This window comes from Bicyclus anynana, chromosome Z, assembly GCF_947172395.1.
Source record: "Bicyclus anynana chromosome Z, ilBicAnyn1.1, whole genome shotgun sequence".
NCBI lineage: Eukaryota > Metazoa > Arthropoda > Insecta > Lepidoptera > Nymphalidae > Bicyclus > Bicyclus anynana.
Genome location: NC_069110.1, coordinates 4,236,299 through 4,258,023, shown reverse-complemented (window position 1 = coordinate 4,258,023; position 21,725 = coordinate 4,236,299). Strand labels below are relative to the sequence as shown.

General features: G+C 35.5%; 1 protein-coding gene across 2 annotated transcripts in view; it reads right to left on the bottom strand.

Annotated features, from left to right (window-relative positions):
• Positions 1–12,297: 12,297 nt before the first annotated feature.
• The window catches only part of LOC112042889 (DNA-binding protein D-ETS-3), a 93,263-nt gene continuing 83,835 nt past the window's right edge, over positions 12,298–21,725 (bottom strand). For both annotated transcript variants that reach the window (XM_024078075.2, XM_024078076.2), the window contains exons 7-9: positions 16,061–16,250; positions 15,506–15,714; positions 12,298–12,613 (exon numbers count right to left, since the gene is read on the bottom strand). In XM_024078075.2, coding sequence (XP_023933843.1) covers positions 12,489–12,613; positions 15,506–15,714; positions 16,061–16,250 — 524 coding nt within the window. In that variant the 3' untranslated portion in view covers positions 12,298–12,488. The remainder of the gene's footprint in view (positions 12,614–15,505; positions 15,715–16,060; positions 16,251–21,725) is intronic.

Below are 21,725 nucleotides of genomic sequence, written 5' to 3'. Positions count from 1 at the left end.
TCAATGGTACGGCGGTAGCTACGCCCCTGCCTTCTCGTACCTACATAAATAAAAATATTGATCTAGTTCCTACCTGCTTCTCACTTTGAAGGGTAAATTGTCGAATGGTTGAGTTGGTTCATCGTAGGAATAGTAATTTGTATTTCTTTGATGTCGTCGTAAAGCACTTCGATAATGTAAGCCGTTGAAAAGCAAAGGACGGAATCGCATCATTGTTAGTGGAGTTGTAATTTTAATAGCTTTTTACACAACTCGATAATCTTATTTGAATTTCAGTTTGGTTTCTTTAGTACGTCAGCGCGTTTATTATTTCTAATTTTGACACTAATAAATGGTTTTTCTGCTCTTATTAAATTGCGAGGTTTTCCATTTTTATCTAAGAAAAGAGGTTCGTTCAATCACGTGAATGAGATACTCGTAGCTTATCATATAACAAAAGTAACAATTCTTGTTACTAAAACCTGTCCAGTCAAATAAAACTTAAAGGTTACAATAATTCCCATAGAGCTAAAAATTGGTACGGATGCACAGAAAAATAATATGTGTAAACTGATTAATTAATTATATGAATTGTGAAAAGTCCCCATCAATTCCTTTTGTGCAAAAAAATATTTTGATGGTGAAAGTTTGCATAGGTTTTTCGCGTTTTTCAGCTAAACGGCGAGTTTTACAGCAAAAATAGTTCAGATAAAACTGTAGATCATCCGATTTTCTACAAAAAATGTATTCACACTTTTTCATTTCTATATTCAATGTAGCTACTGTGAACCGCTTAGAAGTTCCCTTAACTGTCCTTCGTCTTCATCACCAGACTCCTAATGTAGTCACACCCCATCTAGGTGGAGAGTATTCATCAAAACAAATTAATCAAGTTAAAAACAAAAAGTAATTGCTATAAATCGTTGGCGAGTTTTATCGCTCCATCATTAGACGGAGTATAGAAATATATATATACCTAACTAGCGGACGCCCGCACCTTCGTCCGCGTAAAAATCGATGTCAACTTTCAACCCCTATTTCACATCCTTCTATTTATATTTTGCAAGCTTTATAATGTATACCTAATAAATAGTTCACTAATCATTTTACATTTACAAATGTACCTAGAAAAATGAAGGACTTTCCATACAAACTTTCTACCCCTACCCTGCCCCTACCCTACCCTAACCCTACCCTACCCCTACCCTACCCAGCCCCTACTCTACCCTACCCCTACGCTACCTCTACCCTACTTCTACCCTACACCTACCTTACTGCTACCCTACCTCTACCCTACCCCTACCCTACTTCTACCCCTACACTACCCCTACCCTACCCTACCCCTACCCTACTTCTACCCCTACACTACCCCTACCCTACCCTACACGTACCCTACCCTACCCTATCCTACCCTATCCTACCCTATTCCTTCCCTACCTTACCCCAACTCTTAGCAAAATCGGTCCAGCCCTTTGGGCGTGATGCAATGACCAATGGGAAATGGAGACTTCTATGCTAATATTATAATGAGGTAAAGATTGTGTGGTTATAGGAGTAATCTCTGGATTTTCTGGTCCGATTTGGAAAAATGTTTTACCAATAGAAATCTACGTTATTTGCGAGTTTCATAGGCTATGTTTGATCGCCATATTCACACGGGAACGGGAACTACGTAATTGAAAGCGCGGGGCGTCATATAGCGGAATTTCTGCGTCTTTTAGAAATTTTGTATTATCTCCGAAACTATTTAATTGACATAATGTAAAGGGCAAATCTTATCTCCATAATATCCTTGTGATTATTAAATATTTTTTTTAATAAGGATTTAAGTTTAGTAGTATAATGACATAAACCTAAGTATATAAAATTAATATTTTTGAAAACACTAAAGGTACTATATCTGCTAAAATATAGAAGATAGATATGGGATCGCAGCCTTTTTTGTAGAACTTTTAAAGCCTCCATATATTGATTTCAATTTTATACAATGGTTAAGGCAGCGCATGCGAATAAGTCTGTTTATAAGGAATTTCGGTCCGACCTGTATGACAAAAACTGTGATAACTCTGCTAATATATATGATACCTATATAAATATAGCCTATAGCACTCGCCGATAACGTAGCATTCTACTGGTGAAAGAATTTTTGAAATCGTATTAGTAGTGTTGTTATGTAATGTTACAAACTTACAAACTTTACCTTTTTATAATATTAATATAGATAGTATAGATGAAAAAATTAACAAACGCTTTAGTAGTTTCTAAGATTTTCGAAAGTTTCCTTCGATTTCTCCAGAATACCATCGTCAGATCCTGACGTGAAGAAAATGGGACCACCCTGGAAGTGGAATGACCTTCCAAACAAATGATGAAAATATCTCTGGACATACATAAAAAAACATACAAACTGCAGAACATAAAACCTCCTTCTTTTTGGAAGTCGGTTAAAAAGACCATCTACTGCGAAGGTCGGGTGCTAACGAATAACACCATTAGACAGTGAGATTTCTGTTATCGTCAACAGATGGCGCCAAAAGATTTACGTAAACTTGTAGCCAAAGAATTTATTACTCCACAATTTATGTATCATAAAACTTATAGCTCGACCTAAGACTCAAACCAGGATTTTATCCAATTTACAGGGACTACTACTATTAACTACAATCAATGATTAAAATAAGAATCAAAGAAGATTAAAAATGAACCGATATATAATACCTTTTGATTTCGAAACCGCCATCTATAGGAAAACCACTTAACTACAAGGACAACACAAGCAAGCCCAGCGTCGAATTCCTTTTAACTTCTTTATTACGAACTAACAAGCAGGAGTTAGTGAAGTAAAGCGAGTTTGATTCGAGAGTTGGCACCACTTATCTCTTCTTGAAGTAATTTAGTTGTAGTTTCGCTGTATTTCACGCTCAGAGGAATAGTTACGCTATTGTGACTTATCACCACTTGAGACCACCTCCTTTTTTGAAGTCGGTAAATCCGTAAAGGTAATAAAAAGTCGGATCTCAAATATATTTTGTAATTTTATAATAAAACTAGAAAAAAGTAATAACTTAAATAACTTAAAAGTAATAAACTTTTGATATCTTTTGAACGGAATGTCCGAATTGAATAATTCAAAAAGTTAAATAAAGGTATTAAAGCAGTCTTGAATGTTAAGTAGTTTACTTTGATAAGAAGTAATACCAAGATACAAATAAAGAGCCTTCTCTAACGGCGACATTTTACTTTTTTTTTTAAACAAAAGAATACTTATTGTGTCATGGCTATTAGTATGATCTCGCGACATTTTTTGGAGAAAATGATGTGTTCTGCAACGTTGTAGGTAGTACATTTTATTACCTTGTGGTTGGGTTTGAATAATTTTTATTAATGAGAACATTTTACCTTGATGGGTTATAACACTCATTAAACTTCTGGTGATGAAATCGAAGAACAGTTAAGGGAACTACTTAACGGTTTACTGTAGCTACTTATAGTGACTGGGTTTGATAAATTTGTATTGGACTAAGGTCCAACCCCTCTCGTTCTGTGAGGAGACTCGTGCTCAAAAGTGAGCCGAATGTGGGTTATTTATAATGAATTTGTATTGATGAGAACTTTACATATTTTTATTCTTTACAAGTTCTTGACTGCAATATCAACTGATGGTATGTGATGATGAGATGCCAAAATGAAAGCGGGCTAACTTGTTAGCAGAAGGATGAAAATCCACACCCATTTCGGTTGCTACACGACATCGTAGGGTGGTAACTAGCCACGACCGAAGCCTCCCTCCAAGACGGTGTCTCCTTGACGGTCATACGTCCGATTTGTACCTCCCACCAGCCAGACCTGGACCAATTAAGAAACCTCAATTAGCCTAACCGGGATCAAACCCAGGATCTCCGTCTTGTTATTCCACCGCGCATATCACTGCGCCACGGAGGCCGTCAAAAACGTACATGTTATTGGAGTAGTTCTAAATCACTGTTTAACTTTATAACGAACTATCAGATCCGCACTGCGAATCAGGAATAAATTTTGGGGTGCCCTAACATCTTCCAATTTTCCTACTACCTACAACATGGGTATATTCAAGTCAAGGTTGCATAGGCATCTTCTAGGCAAACGCGTTTCACCAAGCTGCATCATCGCTTACTGTCGAGTATAATTGCAGCCGCTCGCCTATAAGGGGTGTAAGGGGGAGGCTAGTACCAGTCAGCCTCCCCTACTGCCAACCTCACCTGCTCGTGGAGCACCCTGCAGATTGACCGACGAGCCTCTGGCAGTATAACCATTCTCAACTGGCTGGATTTTTATAAATGACACAGGCCGGTGTCGGCAAACCCAGCTTTGCGAATGACCAACCCGCATGCCCAGAGTGTTCATTCTTTGGGCATTAACCTTAGTATGGATAAGTTTGGAGTTTCTCTGCGTGATCGAATCAGGAACGAGGAGATCTGCAGACGAACCAAAGTCACTGACATAGCTCAGCGAGTCGCGAAGCTGAAGTGGCAATGGGCAGGCCACATAGTTTGAAGAGCCGATGGACGTTGGGGTCCCAAGGTTCTGGACTGGCGACCCCGCACCGGAAAGCGCAGAAGGTGGACCGAGGATATCAAGCGGGTTGCAGGGAGCCGCTGGATGCTGGGGCTCGAGACCGTTGTGCTTGGAGGTCCATGCAAGAGGCTTATGTCCAGCAGTGGATGTCTATCGGCTGATAAGGTAAGGTAAGTGTCGCCTATATGCAGTGGCAGATTTTCAAACTTGCCGCCAGTAGGCTGTTGTTTTGCCTCCCAGTGTCCCAAAGGTCTTCGGTACAATAAAAAACAGTATTATCGATTTAGTTTTATTGATACAATAACATCTATACAATGGTCTACGACTTAAAATGGATTTATATTTCCTTACGATGCATAATTATTAAATCAATAATAATAATGGCTAACTAAAAATAGGTGAAACAACGTTCTGTAAATAGGTTTGGTATTTGTTATTTTTATATTTTAATAAAAACTACCTTGCTGTTTAAAAATAATCTAACATCACTTGATTTGGTAACTTCTAAGTTTCATCAGGAGAATATTATTACAGAAATATTAAAATATCAAATTAAATAAATAAATAAAATAAAAAATAAAAAACGAAATGTAAAGTCACTCTATAGTTAATATTATTTTGTAAACTTTATAATAATGTAAAATTAATTTATTTATGATTCAAAATACATACCGGTTTTAGATTTTATTGACTAAATAATTTGGACTTTGACTTTAAATTCTACGTCTAACGTCTATGTGTACCTCACTACCTGGGACTGTAGCCAAGTGGCGCGTCGATTCTCTATCTACAAACACTAACGCTCAGAAAACTAGAAAAATGTATTAGAATGACAGATCCGATCGACAACTTGATCACGTGTAATGTCGATAGCAAATATCATTCCTATACATTTTTGAATTTTCGGAGCGATTGCGATCGTAGAAAGAGAATCGACGTGCCACTTGGTTACAGGCCCTGAGTAGGTAAGAGTACATTCTTTGGAAATGGGCGGGTAGGCGCTCTCTCACATTGAGGAACTGGGATTAGATCTACGGCTGCCTCAGACTATGTGCAGCTATGTGCATTTTAAGAAATTATAATATATCACGCGTCTGAATGATATATTATAATTTCTTTAATATGAAGCGCGGTGAAGGTAATACATCGTGAGGTACGTCGTGAGGTATAGGTGGAAATAAATCGTGAGTACAAAAAAAATATGTATGCAGGTTTGCATACCTGAAGTCTGCCAATCCGCATTGGGCCAGCGTGGTGGACTATTGGCCTAACCCCTCTCATTTTGAGAGGAGACTTGTGCTCAACTGTGAGCCGAAAATGGGTTGCTAATGATGAAGATGAAGCTACTATGGGCATTGGGCACTTGAGAAACCCTAGTTAATTTCAAATCGTGTGTGTGCTCGAGAAAGACTTTGTTAGTATTACTAGGATTTGTATATAAACTGTCAATTCACGCGGTTGAAGTCGCAGACGTGAGTTAGATTGTTTTATTACTTTACTACCTACTTACCTACTAACTTGAAAATCGATCAAAAGATGGTGTACATAAGATGTTGCGCGCTGTATGAAATCGAAGATAATAAGCCCGCTTGTCAATTTGTTCCCCAATTTTTTTTTCAAGAATATTGGTCATTTCTTTTTAAATATGACCAATATTCCCACTTCCCTCCAATTAGTCAGGAAATACCGTGTTAGGAGTGGGTAAGTTAATAGACCATCGGGGCGGGGATCGAACCACCACCCCCCGTTCATGAGTGCGACCGCTTTTACCGTTGAGCTATTGAGGCTAAGAATACCATTTTCTAAATGTTATTGTAGAGGGTGTTTTTAATAGCATTAAAGAAAATGTATTGCGTAAACTGAAATTTGAGTAAATTTAAATTTATTCAGAGTGACTTCGTAAAAACGAAAATAGGTATTAATTAATTAAATAATAATAAGAAAAGACGATTAAAAGTATGAAATTATTCACATTGAGAAGTAGGTTTGCATAGGAAATACCATTTTCTAAATATGATCTACATTTTTATAGATAAGTAATATATACGATTGCACTTTAATAATAACACCTACTATTTATATACAAACCCTCGGAAACATTATATTTAGATTGATAATATTTATGCAGGTATTCGTTGATCGCACACTGCTGCAAGATCGCAAGCGGCGCACGTTGTGTGCCAATCGTGACGTTTACAGTATCTATATTACATTATAGACATGTGCTATGAAACTCTATATTGATTTGAACCGCCGCCTCCTGTCTTTAGTAGGCCAATTCGCTAGCTAAATATATTTTGAAAATAAAACTACCGAACACATTTCAGTTCAATTAATTCTCACTTGTTGAAGTTGTGCTACGAAATAATTTTCATGTATCACGTAGCAAAGCACCAATGAATGAACATATTACGCACAAAAATGTTCGGTGATTTTTTAACTCATAATTCTGGAACATATACTTCCCGAATAAACAACTGAAATGATATAAAGAACGCGTCGTATGTCCGACGTATCACTAGTTGAGTTTTCTGCGGCTTATGCGTCTATTGCGGCGCTTGAGGCGGTGTGAGATCAAATATTAATTAGACTAATTATTATTTAATTACATTTAAACTCGTTAACACATAGGCGAGTTCTACGCAGCCGACTGTGCACTGAGAAACTGACTAGCAGTTAATTTTCATCAGTCAAAAGACTGCCAAAGACAAAATTGGTTTGTACATTTTGTTCACCACATTATAAAGGAAAAGTGATAAATTTCTATTATAATACAATGATCTTTTGTATATTATCATCATTTGATATAGTTATAATGAGTAAGTGAGTTATGTATGTACATTTTAAAAATATACACACACTAGTTGATGCTCGCGTGGAACACTTCTATAAAAGGGGAATATCCCACCATTTATTATTTGGTTATGTCTCAAAAGGATTATACATGCAATATCCACAAACCAATATCAAAAATTGCAAAACCGACCCTAATAGTTTTATTTATCTATGTAATAAGCGATATAATATGTATTACATGTATGTACTTTGAGATGTATATAAAATTTAGAAAAAAAAAGGATTAATGTTTTATACGGCAAAATATTACAAATTAATTTTATTTGCAGCCTTTTTATCATATTTTATTGTATTTCAACACCCCATTTTCTTATACTAAATATTATAGATGTCAAATAATAAGACCGCTGTCCTTCGAACGTTTCGAGTGGATTATTTTTCATGAATAAATATAATTATTTGAAAAGTTTCGTTGGCGCGATAACATAGGTTTGATTTCTTTACTTTTATCTGATTATGAAATATACAAATTATGTATGTATCCCCATCCAGCTAAGAAATAAAGAATATAATTTAATATACGGGGCTGACAAATAAATAATTGCTAGATACTTAATTAAAGCAGTGGGTACACAAATTAGCTATTATTATCACTATCTCCACAACTGCTGACTTTATATGGTGGAATAACCTGGGATTTTGGTGAACGTATTAGGAAAGCAGAATAAATAATAATTTTGGTTAATCTTTTAACCGTTGGCAATATATTTGAAAAAAAAATATCATTGATTCAATTATTAGATAAATAAAGTTACCAACAGCTATCTTTGTTAATCAGTCCAAGCTTCGCAATGAAAATCTGCTTTCTAACCATGATCATTATTGTGATGACAGGATTGATGGTTACTAGGTATGTTGATTTATTGTTTTTTTTGATTATTTAATATAATGATAAAGTTCTAATAAGTTATTCAATAATATAAATGGTTTGTAAACATTACATTTTAACTTTTTATTCACCAGCTACTCATATATAAAAATGATTCCACGCTCTTATCTGTGCGCAATAAACACAATCAGCGCTCTTTTTATCTGACCTCAACTGTACAACTTATATAATTTTCTATACAAATAATACTGAAACGTCCCATTATTCTTATTTGCAGCCAAAATAACATTATAGTGTAAAATAAAATAAATATCATAAACATAATTTACATTAGTTACAAAATGGTATGCATATTGTCTTTATATTAAAAGAAATTTAATACATTTTGACCACGGTCTCTCGTTTACATGAATGTTTTCTCTTTTTGATAATCTTAAAGCTAAGGGATAAGATATTACAAACAAACTATCTTACCATCAGATATAAAATGAAATGTCTTTTATAAAAAAACGAGAGATCTTATTATTTAAATATTTTGATTACACAATGAATAAAATTTCAATATCTGATATCCGTAAATAATAATACTTAACTAATGACTATTATACACTTAATATATTTTTTTCTCAATATTTTGATATCCTAAGTAGGTAAATAATATAGTTCTACTTTTTAATGACTAATATTTACATTTTTTTTTTTGATAAAACACTCATGGCTGAAATCATGTACATTGCTAGAATGTTTCACAGCTGATTCCAACAGCGTATTTTCTCTACATAACAAAAACCTACCGATATAATAATATAGATCAGCACGGCTATTCTCTAACGATGTTTTGTATAACTCGCAAGTGCGAGTTTCGAATTTACCGCTATCTTTCTCATTCTATAGTATCGTGTTAAACAAAGAGAGATACAGGTGAATACGAAACTCGCACTTGCGAGTTATAAAAATATCTTTACAGAATACAGAAGTCAACCTCTTAGTGGGCCGATAATATCAAGCAGGTTACAGGGAGTCGTTGGATGCAGTCGAGTTCAAAACCGTGTTGTTTTGAAGTTCTTAAGACAGATATATGTTTAGCAGTCCATCGCCAGATAATGTTGATGATGAACAAAATATCTAACAATGTAAAAATATGATGATTTTAGTAATTAACTTAGAGAAACTTGTCATCACTGGTAAAGTGGAAGGAAAGAGAATCCGAGGACGTAGCCCGATGTGTTTATTAGATCAAATCGACACCACTCTCGATACAAAAGCAGACGAAGCTCTACAACTCGCGAAAAGCCAATATCGTGCTGAAAAAAGCCGTGATGAGCGATATGGGTCACAACCCTCAGCAATGAGGAACCTAACGCAAAAGAGAGTAATAAACTATCTGAAAATTTGAATTTCAATTCATAAAACAAATATTCTTATTAACTTCTTTAAAAACATTGCATTCGTAAATACTGTTTTAGGAGTGGTATACGTACCTAAATAGTCCTAAAGAGCGAGGATCGAATGATCGAATGATCGGTTTTTTAGTTCAGCTCATTAACCGTGTATTTTGCAATCAAAATGTTTTAAAATTAAACGCAACTATATCAATGCCTTGTTGGAACCTACAATACGTATTCAAGTGAACTGTGAGACTGCAAGCTAATGTTTGTAATTGCCGTAAGTCACATTTATGAGTCTTTCTAGAAATATACTATTGATTGTATAAAACTTTTAAATGTTAATAAGACGTATTTTCATAACAGAACTTCGAAACTAAACATTTTATTAAAAAAAACAGAGAATTCATATTGTAAGACTGCGAAATCATTCATTCTAGCGTTTACTGACGTAGACGGCTACGCGTCGCAAAAACAGTATGGATGGAGGATGAAGGGATAGCCAGTCTTACAACTTGCTAATACAAAGGCGTTTATATACCAAGCCAGAAAACTTCTAAATGACGATTTTATATCGTTTCATACTATATTACATGCCCATTTATGACTTTTATCTTTACCACAGACTAAACAAAAAAGGTAGATGAAAACAGTTGCAGTTGAAAACTGTCAAAAGCTGGAACACGTCCGGGAAATGATCGTCCTCGATTCACACAAAAGAAACTGACTGAACATTGAACAATACAGTCATACGTAAGTGGAACACACTAAATGCTATACATTTACACGTTGGTTCTTTCGCTTCATTTCTAACTTTTTTATAAAAATGCGGTCTATTTCTTTTCTTCCTTCTATACAACGTCGATAGAATTAAACGAAACTATTAAAAGAAACAACAGTCCTTGTGATATATGGTTTAAAGTTTAAATTAGTTGGGGTCATAAAATATACCGCCCATGGGCCACAAACAAATAGCTACAGACGCCGTCGCGAGTTTCTGTGGTAGGTAGCATACGACCTTCGACCATTAATAACAGGACCTGCCTCGCTAACCGTTACCCCTCTGGCAAAGATCAAAAATCAATGATCTAACGCGTTTATAAAAACTGTTGCTATAGATTCGATGTTTCATTGGTGTAATCGTTTTCTTCGTGTAAAGAACTCCCTAAAAATGCCAAATACTTGTAGTTTAGTAAAAGATGGAGTAACGTTTAAATTTTAAGTATTTTTACCTTAACTTTCCCAAAGTAATAAAAACAATTACTAAAAAGAATCAAGCAACAGCAAAAAATCGATCAAGTAATCGAATGTTCTATGTATATATTCTGTGGATAGTCTAAGCGATTTGTTTGTTAGGCTGTGTAAAAATTTGACTCGCTATAGTCAAATTTATAGTTGTGTGTTGGTGAATTTGGGTGCGAAACAGGTCCGTAGTCTAAATAGTCAAAGCATACGACCGATCATGGCTGGTGGTCACAATGTATGGTTAGTCGTAAAATCTCTGCGGAGTCACTTGTGGCCAAAAAAAGGAATTGTTATGGTTATATGTATGTTATGGAATTATGTGGAGTGTTAATGGTAGCCACAGAAGATTGCGACAGCGTCTTTTATTGTGGCTGTTACAATGTTTGCGTTAAACCTTACTTATACCAACAGTTTTGGTACAACACTGAAAATAAATAAGTATATGTAACGAAAATTAGAATAAGTATATTTTGTTGTAATTATTCTTAACTTAAGTTTAGATCTGTGTAAGGAAGGGTTCCGTAGTCATTACAATAATAAATATAATACACGCACCAAATTGAAAGTAAACATTCATCTTGAAAGTGAGGTAAAAAACTAAAAACACACGTGATTTTATTTTTCGAAACTACCTAAGTAGGTAATTTAGAAATTCAAACTGATAACGCTGACTTAATAATATAAAATGAGTTATTTTCAAAAAATATACATAGGTGGTAGTAATATGTAAGTGTATACCGTTTGAATTTTTGATAGTAAACAGAATATTGTACCCTAGTTCTGACAAATTCCTAAAATCACTTAGCTTGAATATTTTGTGCGTATTATGAATAACTGTGACTGAGAGAGAGACAAAAATGGACGGAAGCAAGAGAAATACGACAAAACTAGAAGGGGTTTTCATTTGACTACGGAACTATAAAAATAACGAAATTATTATTTTTAAATACACATGGAATCGACTGCTTATTAAGTTATAAATAAATAAATAAATAAATCTAATAAAACAATCACAGTGTTACATAAAACTATTTTTCAATTAAATAATAAATAATATTTTAAATTATAATGGCATAAATTAAAAATCAAACAAAGATGTTATTTTCTACTGGCACTAAAACTTTAAAGGTCTCTTTATAAATAATATTCTGACAATGATAGATATTGACTTTTACAGGTAGACACAAAGTCAAAATTATCAAAAAATTTACCTCCCCATACAAAAATTGTTCCAAATTGCAACTGCAATACTAATTTTGATAGTAGGTATCTGAAACGGAATGGGCTATTAAAACGAGATTTTTAGTTCAGGCTAAATACTATTTTTGATGATAAAAAGTATTACTTGCAATTTCAAACACTCTTATCATAAAAATTTAGTTTCTTTTTGTTGACAATTTCCAGGGGTTTTATAACGTATATTACCTACATATTTTTATTTTTTTTTGCTAATTTTCTTTTCTGATTCTTACTAGCAAAGTTTTTAAGTATGTAACTGACAAAATAAACTAAACATCTTGCGCCGAGTAAAGTAATTAATTTATTGCAATTTGCGAGTTATGACAGTTTTTGTATGACGAGTCACATAGCCGGGTTCGAGTTTTCCATTATTGTGGATACTCCGACGATCAGTAGGTCGGTCATGCGTAGTGTGGATAGGAGCCCAAATGTGATGTCACGTGGGGAGGAGCCATAGAGTGGGGGGAATAGAGGTTACCTCCACCCCCACCCCAATTACTCCATGACGGCGACGGGAATATTGATGCTGTAACAAAGTGGTTTGCTAACCTGAGTTAATAATATGAAATAACGCAATAGATATTCTTTACAAGATATGCTAGCACCAGCGCAATGTCTCATCTCACTAAGATCATTTTGTTTTCAATGTAATAATCACAGAACTTAGAGCACTTTTATTGGTAGTGCAGTGAATTTAATAGATATATTTATTAGTTATTATTTTGGTAATTAATAAACATTTTAACCTATAATAATGATAAATGTCTTAGTGAGATAGAAGGCTATTATCAAAGGAAAAGTAAAGCCATTATATCAGACCACGTATGTTAGAAATAATAAAAACATTTATAGGAAACGATATGTCTATAATATTTTTCTAAAGTTTTAATTTTGTACTATGTATAAATTTAATTAACGATTATTTAATTTTTTTTTTGTAGAATACTCGTATAAGTTTTACAAAAAATCAATAAAACGTGACAACTCATTCAAAGTTAAATAGATAGTTTTTATAGTACTTTTACCTTGGCCTGGTAAAATGGCATGACTTTTTGTGTAATAATTTACTTGTTTATAATAAAAGTAAATTTTTACTTATAATATCTACTCGTAAAAGTATTTCTCAATAAAATAATTATTAAATTCGCAAATGCGTTCCACAGCCAGTCATAAAATTATTTATTTATACGTTGTCTGTAGTGATATAACACACTATTGGTCAACCGCGGGCGGCTAAACGTGCGGCTAGCCGCTTTTCCAATTTATTATGAAACCGCTTGTGATTGTACGTAACCTTACTTAACTTAACTTAACGGTCAGAAGCATATTAAACTGCAAAAGCGGTGTGCCGCGCGGTTATCCGCCCCCACGGTTAACTGTTACGATATAGCGCGTATAGTGGTCTAATTTATAAGGTTGTTAAGTTAATACCAATTGATATTATGTGAAGATGGCGGCGAAGGTTTATGTAGGCGAGGCAAAATTTCTCATAGTGATTTTTTCAGTTGTATTAATAAAAAGATATTTTCTCATTCTTGTTTTTTTTTTAGAAACTAACACTATCTGATCCCGTTTTATATTCTAGGAATACTATGTATTTATTTCTAATTTCATAGTATTTGTTTTTGTTTATAATATAATGAAATAGATATAGGTAGCTTATAAAGACGAAACTTTGTGTGTGTGTGTTTGTGTGTGTGTGTACGTATGTTCCTCCTTTACGCTGCGGCTATTGAAGCGATTTGGCTGAAATTTTGAATGGAAATATATTATACTCTGGATTAACACACAGGCTTTTCATCCCGGAAAAATCCATGGCTCCCGCGGTATTTGCGAAAAACTTAATGCCACGCAGACGAAGTCGCGGGCGTCCGCTAGTTTCAGTATAAACCGCGATTTGCAGGCATTATCCGAGGCATTTTGCGAAAATGAATGTTTATTCCATTAAGTCAAGAGAGTGAACAAGCTTTGCCGGTGACATCCCGCTCCGAGTACTAAGTCAATGTTTGAACAGAAAGTGGATGCAGATTACACTCCGTCCTGCGAGTGAAGGGTGCATGATATTAGCTAATACTACACGTTGAGGCTGACCTCGTATTGGCTGCTTAGGCGGGTTAAGTCGCGTAAAAAAAAAACGTTTTCGTAAACTTAAGAAAAAAAGTTCGTGTCAGCTCCGTCGCACGAATGGAGTTTATTCTTTCAGATCGACTGTCTAAATAGGTGTATGTTGCCCTGCAGCATACACTATGTACGTCTCAATATTAACACCTGAAAAGTGAAAGGTGCGCAACCGAGGTGCAGCAAACCGCGGTGAAATGTGCGCAGAATAGGTTGCGCACAAAAAACGTAACGCTGTCATTCGTTCATCGAATTTTACTGCCCATATTTTTTTCTATGAAAATATTTTTAAATATGAAAAATCGATTCGTAAAGAGTAAACTCCAAATAAACCTAGTCAAGTGCGAGTCGGACGCTCACGCATTATCTGTAAAAACGGCTAAAATAACGTTTGTATATGGGAGGTCCTCAAATATTTATTTTATTATGTTTTTAGCGGCAACAGAAATACATCTTCTGTGAAAAATTTTTCTTTAATTATACGTATACAATATTGATTTCACCCCTTTTTCGGAACTCAAAGTTTTGAGTCTCTAGGAAGCTGCCCTGACTATTTTTACGAAAGTGTCTGTGTATAGGTATTTGTGTGTGTTCGTGTATGTGTGTGTCTGTATATATTTAACCCTCACATAACTTTTGAACTTTTTTTCGGATTTGAGAAAATATAGAAGATTTCAAAAATTAGTTTTTCGTTTTCGTAACTTTTAAACGGCTGTATGTAGACCTTAAAAAGACGCGTCGATCGCTGGAAGAACGTTAAAATTGGTTGATTTTCTCTAGAGATATCAAATTTTAATTAAAGTTAAATATTTTTAACCCAAGTACAAAATTAGGACATACTTAATTGTCCTATAGGATTGGACCAAATTCGGACCGTCTGAGTTAGATAAATCTCGAAAATAAATTTTAAGATAATTTTTTTTTGAAGGTTTTAGCTAATAGAGCTCAACTTCGCTATAAGCGATATTTCGAATGCCTTTTCATTCAAACTAGCGGGAATTATTTGTCAGACGTCGTCTTTTTCATATAATTTTTCTTATATGAAAAGGACAACGTCTGTTAAGTTACCTTGTAGGTTATTATTTAGTTTTAAATGTACATATTTAATTACCAAGTAAAGTGTGCTACTCTTCACACGTGTAGATGTTCGAAAGTAAAGTGTTAATTAAATAAATTCCTATAACATTTTTGAAAACATTTAAGATCTGACTTTTACTTTACATCCAGTTTAAATTACATGTTAAAATTATCGCAAAGCCAAAACATTAAAAGTAAATAAGTAATTAAAAAAAATATATACCTGTTGACGTCGGCATTGCTGCGTGTGGAGCCATGAAAGACGAGAGTTTGGCCGAATGGTGATATGAACTCATGAAGAGGTCACTCTGGTATTTATAAGCGGGGTCGCTGGCCGCCGGTTGCGTAGCCGCAGCCAGCCCTTGAAAGTCGAATTTGTAGGCGTACCTTTTCCCGTGCACCTTCGTCATTATATTTTTGTCGTAGTAATATCTGCGTCAACAAATATAAGTTAAAAAAACAATTAAAAGAAATATCCATCCTCCTTGATCGCTACTAACTTTACAAATTACAGTTTCAATAGTCATTTATTAAAACAAAATATGCAAGGAGTCAAAACTTTAATCTATCTCATAATTATTGAAAAAAAAACACTATTTAAAAAAAATATTAAAACTGAGTCTTAGTTTTAATATTTTTCCCTTGCATTATAGAATTATTAGAACACTTAAAGTAAGTAACATAGTATCAAGTTGGTCGCAAAGGCTACGCAAAGCTAATAGGGTACCCGTTAGTCGCAACGCAGTGAAGGTCAGCTTGATAGTTTGACCAAGGTTACCTCAAAGCTCTGCTGAGTTTGTCATAATTCATGTTGGGTTTGGACTTCCTTTCGCCCCAACGCCTCGCCACTTCGTCGGGGTCAGTGAGCTTGAACTCTCCGTTTGTTCCCTCCCAAGTGATGCAGCCAGCGTTGCTAGAGTCACTCAGTAACTCCAGAAGAAACTGCCACAGTTGTATTTGTCCTGAACCTGGAAGAGAAACATATTTAGCTCTTTTTACCCGATAACCATTAGATATTTAAGCACATGTAGAGTCAAGAGCGCATATAACGACATCGTCTAAAACGTACGGATCGGTTATTATAACTAAATGGTGAAGGTTCGGCTGAATGAAAACAAACTATAAAGTGACAAATCGCTTGTAACAAGGAAGTTTACTTAGCATACGACAACTTTTTTAACGAAACATTTTTTCTTATTTTTTTTAATAAATATGACGGATACTTGCCCCATCGATCAAAAAAAATAATTTTAATTAATGAGGAAAAGAGTGAAAAGAGAGAACTAAGAAAAAAGATAAAATGTAGCAAGTAGTAATAATATTTTAACGAAAAACCGTAAATAACGTAATTTTTTAAATAATAAAATCAAAAATCACTGCCACTTTATGTAAAATGACGTTAACAAGGCCATTTCGTTGAAATAACCATGTAAAAACGAAAATAAGATAAAAAAAACAATGTAGTGGCTCATGTCTGAATCGTACGCCGATATAAATAATTGACTTTTTACAAGAAAATGAATTTGCGACTTAGACCTACAACAAATTTAAGGGCTGATCTTGCAGTTTATTTGTGCCGCTTGGTTGATGCTAACTAAACTTATAATTTTTTTCTGTTTCAACGAATATACAGGGTGGCCGGGAAGTTGACGTTCAAAGCTAAAATTTGGATGCCTGTGAGGAGTATCCGAATCACTCCCATGTATATTCTACGATTTTGATTAGTTTAGGAGATTTTTTTTATGATATATTCTGCAAATTTGTCCCAACGTCCGTTTGTTTTTTTTCTCATTGTTATGAGCACTTTTCGTTAGTTTTGTAGATAATAATTCTCATACCATACTTAGGAGTACCAATTTCTTTCTTAGTCCAAAATAACAAAGTAATGGACATATTCAAACGCAACCGCCACAGGGCCATAGCGCGTTCCGCGGCCGTTGACCTTACAGCTGATCGTATTGTGACCCTTAAAAATCCATTTCAAATTAAATATCTTCGCTCATATCAATAGCTTTAGTGTTTTTAATTAATAAAAAAGAAAAAAAACACGTGTTCAAAAAAATTATGTTTCAAATATAAAAATTTGTGCACTCCAAGAACCTTCTTCCTGCAGGTATACATGTATGCAAACGTCGAAGAAAGTCGTCAAGCAAGTATATGTATTGTCTGTAGGTACTTAGCTGAGCCAAAGAAGCAGAAATAATTCAACGCCTAGCCTATGTGAGGGGTGTTACGCAAGGAATAATAGGCAGGGTCGTTCCCGCATGTTGTGATATTGGGCGGCTGTGTTACGAACACGCACGACTTGAGCCGAATGCGCACGTCTGTACCGAAGTACGGTCAGCAACACAACTACCAAATTTATACTGTATTATATTTTTAAAAAAGAGCAACTTTTTTTTTAATTCTATACAAGTTAGTCCTTGATTCGCGAACGTGATGATGCAATCTAAGATGGAAGCGGGCTAACTTGTTAGGAGGAGGATGAAAATCCACACCCCTATAGGTTTCAATACGACATCGTACCGGAACGCTAAATCGCTTGGCGGTACGTCTTTCTCGGTAGGGTGGTGGAAGCCTCCAAGACCTGGACCAATTAGGAAAACCTTAATCGACCCAGCCGGGGATCGAGCCCAGGACCTCCGTCTTGTAAATCCACCGCGCATACCACTGCACCACGGAGGCCGTCAAAAAAACTGTTGAGTTTCTTGCCGGTTTCTTCTCAGCAGAACCAGCCTTCCAAACCGGTGGTAGAATCTTTACAAATAGTCAACTGACGTGTCAAAAGTGCTTGTAAACTGAGCCTACTTGAAATAAATGATTTTTGATTTTAATTTTCATTTTTTAGTTCACAAAAATATATGTACAGTAAAATCGTTACAGATTATCAGACCTCATTTTTAGAACGAGAGTTTGTGATAGCCAAATATACACTCATTCAAGAAGGCTTTTTTAAAATATTCATTACAAGTTATCCCTCGACTACTAGTACAAATCTCACCTGATGGTAAGTGATGATGCAATAAAGATGGAATATGGCTAACTTGTTAGGAGGAGGAAAATTCACACTTCTTTCGGTTTCTACACGACATCGTATCGGAACGCTATATCGCTTGGCGGTACGTCTTAGCCGGTAGGGTGGTAATTAGCCAAAGCCTTCTACGAGCCTTCAAGCTACCCTCAGACTAATTTTAAAGATTGTCGTCCCGTCTATTGTAAATGCAATGCCTCTCATATTATTTTGCTGACCCTACTAGCGTAAGGTCTGCGCACACGAGCGTGGCATCCCGTGATTTATCCGCAATCGATTATGCTGAGTTGCGCCTGCTTTACCCTGTTGGGACGCAAGGCATTGTCTGGTATGCCTCATCGGGTTTACGACTTTTGGATAAGTCACCCATCAATGCACCTATCAGAACCCAGAAGTGTGAAACAGCTATAATAAACATTACCAAAAAAAATAAGTCTTAACTATTATTATCGATTTATAAGCAATGGTTGTTTGCATCTATATTTATCATTAACATCCCATATTCGCCTCACTATTGAGTACAAGTCTCCTCTTAGATTGAGAGGCGCTAGGCGAATAATTCACCACGCTGGTCGAATGCGGATTAGTACCTAGACGATATAGGTCGCAAGCCTTACTCTTCATTCACGTACTCACCTGTACCGCTCAGAAATGACGGCATAGTGCTCAGAGTTATTTTCCGATATAGTAACAGCCTTCTAAGCGTTATTCATGTTGGTTTATTTAACATGTAATTTTTGTTCAAGGGCTTGTAGTCTGTTACACACGTCATTTGACTCCTAAATGGACGACCGGTCGCCCATCGTATCCGTTACGTGACATGTAAAGAAATATAAAGTAAACTAACGGCAATAGGCGAGCACAGTATCATGCTCCGCGCGATAGAGGAATATAAAGATTTTTTAAATGGATCACAACGGTAGATTAAAACCGCGTTCCCTGACTGTCGGCTTCTTCAACGCAGACGGGCTTTTCGATAAAATACTCGCGAGCAGCGAATGGTTAAAAAAAATCTAAAGTATGCAGATATCAGGTGAGATTGTAATCAAGGGCTACTTGTATAGAATAATAAAGAAGATATTTTGTCTCAAATTCTGAATAATCATTAAAGTCGTATTTCGATCAGTGGGTGAATACAGTAATCATAAAAATAAGTTGGGTGTGTGAACTGAACTAGGTATACGCGTAATTACGTACGTTCAGTGCCGTGCCACGTGCCATGACTGTCCCACGAACGGCACGCGGGCACGCGCCGTGCCGTAATGTTACGTAATTATATGCTTTGATTTAAAGGTGTAACATTGGGCAAGGTGATTTATTTTAATTTGTGTAACCCCGTTTGGAATTTATAATATACATAATAAACGTTTGTTTGGCCTGCAGTTTGTTTGGTTTTCTATTTATAGTGTCGTTTGTAATGTTTATATGGTCTTGTTGACCTATTATTGTTAGTAATGCTGGATTTCAGAAGAGAGTATTTTAAGTTTCAAGTTCATGCCTCGATTTCCCCGTGTTTAAACACCCAACAAGCCAAGATCTTTTTCTTCTTTGAGCGTCTATTTGATAATTGAAGGTTGGCAGTCAGATTACCTAGTTATTGTATACGTTTTCATAATAAACAAACACATGAAACCAATCACCTTATTTATAGAACGAGTAGTTTGCGATAGCCAGACATACACTTATTTAATGAAGGCTTTTTTAAAGCTGCCTTCGACTCGCTTGATGTTGTCAGTTCACCTGGTGGGGGGTCGGCCAACACTGCGCTTACTAGTGCGGGGTCGCCATTCCAGCACTTTAGGACCCCAACGTCCATCGGCTCTTCGAACTATGTGCCCCGCCCATTGCCACTTCAGCTTCGCAACTCGTTGAGCTATGTCGGTGACTTTGGTTCTTCTGCGGATCTCCTCATTTCTAATTCGATCACGCAAAGATACTCCTAACATAGCTCGTTCCATCGCCCGCTGTGTGACTCTGAGCCTTCTTATGAGGCCCATAGTTAGCGACCAAATCTCGGAACCATAGGTCATCACTGGCAACACGCACTGTTCGAAGACTTTTGTCTTCAGGCAGTGTTATATAACCCATTTATCGAGGAAGGCTATTTATTATCCCCGTATTCCTACGGGAACGGGAACCACGGCGTCATCTAGTTATCGGTATATGCTATTAAGCCTTCAAGGTAAAGTGTTCCGACTCTTGTCTAACAGCCTCGAAAGGTGGTCATAAGAATTCAACAGCTACGAACATAATCTGGTTTGGAGATTTACGATTAGTTTAGCAATTCGAAAGCTGGTGATAGAATAAAATGGATTCATGCTACCTTTTGGATTTCTCTATCTTTGGCTTTAATTTATTTATTATTATACAAAAAATATATTTAAATTAAGCCTAACCATAGTGAAACACAAAACACAGTTGGTTTTACTGTGCACTGGTTATTATTACATTATACAATATTTAAGAAAAAAAATAATTAAGAAACAAAAAGAGAAGAAAAACAAAGAACAATCATTAGCGGGTAGTTAAATAAATATCATAACTATAGTGTGAGTGTACTGCTGCTGCGTCGCTACACAGGCTGTCCCAAAAAGTATTCCTTTAATTTCCGCTTATGTACGTTCATAATTAAACAGTTAATTTTAGTAACTGAGAATATTCCAGAAAGTGCAGTATGGTTTATAATTTATTGCTTCAGCACCGGATCGGGGTTTCTCAGGATCTTGTAACTTAGGAAATTCAACGAACATTTACTTAGTCGAGGTTACTACAACATTGATGAGTTCCTTAAAGATAAAAGCGCTTGGAGACCATTGGATCAGCTTCCACCTTCACAAAGGAAATGAAACTATAAGAAATTGTAATTGTTATCAATTGTAAATTATAATACTGTATGACTTTTTCAAAAGAGCAACTGTTGATTTTCTTGCCAGTATGTTCTCAGCAGAACCTGCCTTCCGAACCGGTGGTAGAATCTTTACAAATAGTCAACTGACGTGTTAAAACTGAGCCTACTTGAAATAAATGATTTTTGATTTTGATTTGAAAATTCTGGTTTCAAAAGATTTACAAATAAGTGAAAAGATCAATTTTACAAACGCAACCCTCAGGTGCCGTGATAAGTGAGTGGCATGACCCCATACGACCTAGCGTTGTTAGAACATTAACTTTTTGACTTACCCACCGAGGGGTTGATCAGACAGATAATAGCTACACGTAATACACCCAACCCCATGAGCTCAATCTTTCCCACGATAACATGAAGTGTTTTATCAACGCCATATATCTAGTACGCAGCAGGTATTTATCATGCTGAGTATAATTATTTTTGTGATATGACTAAATAATTTTGCCGTTGAAGAAACGGAACCCAATAAAAATTTAAAAAAAAAATTTGACTGTCTATGATTTC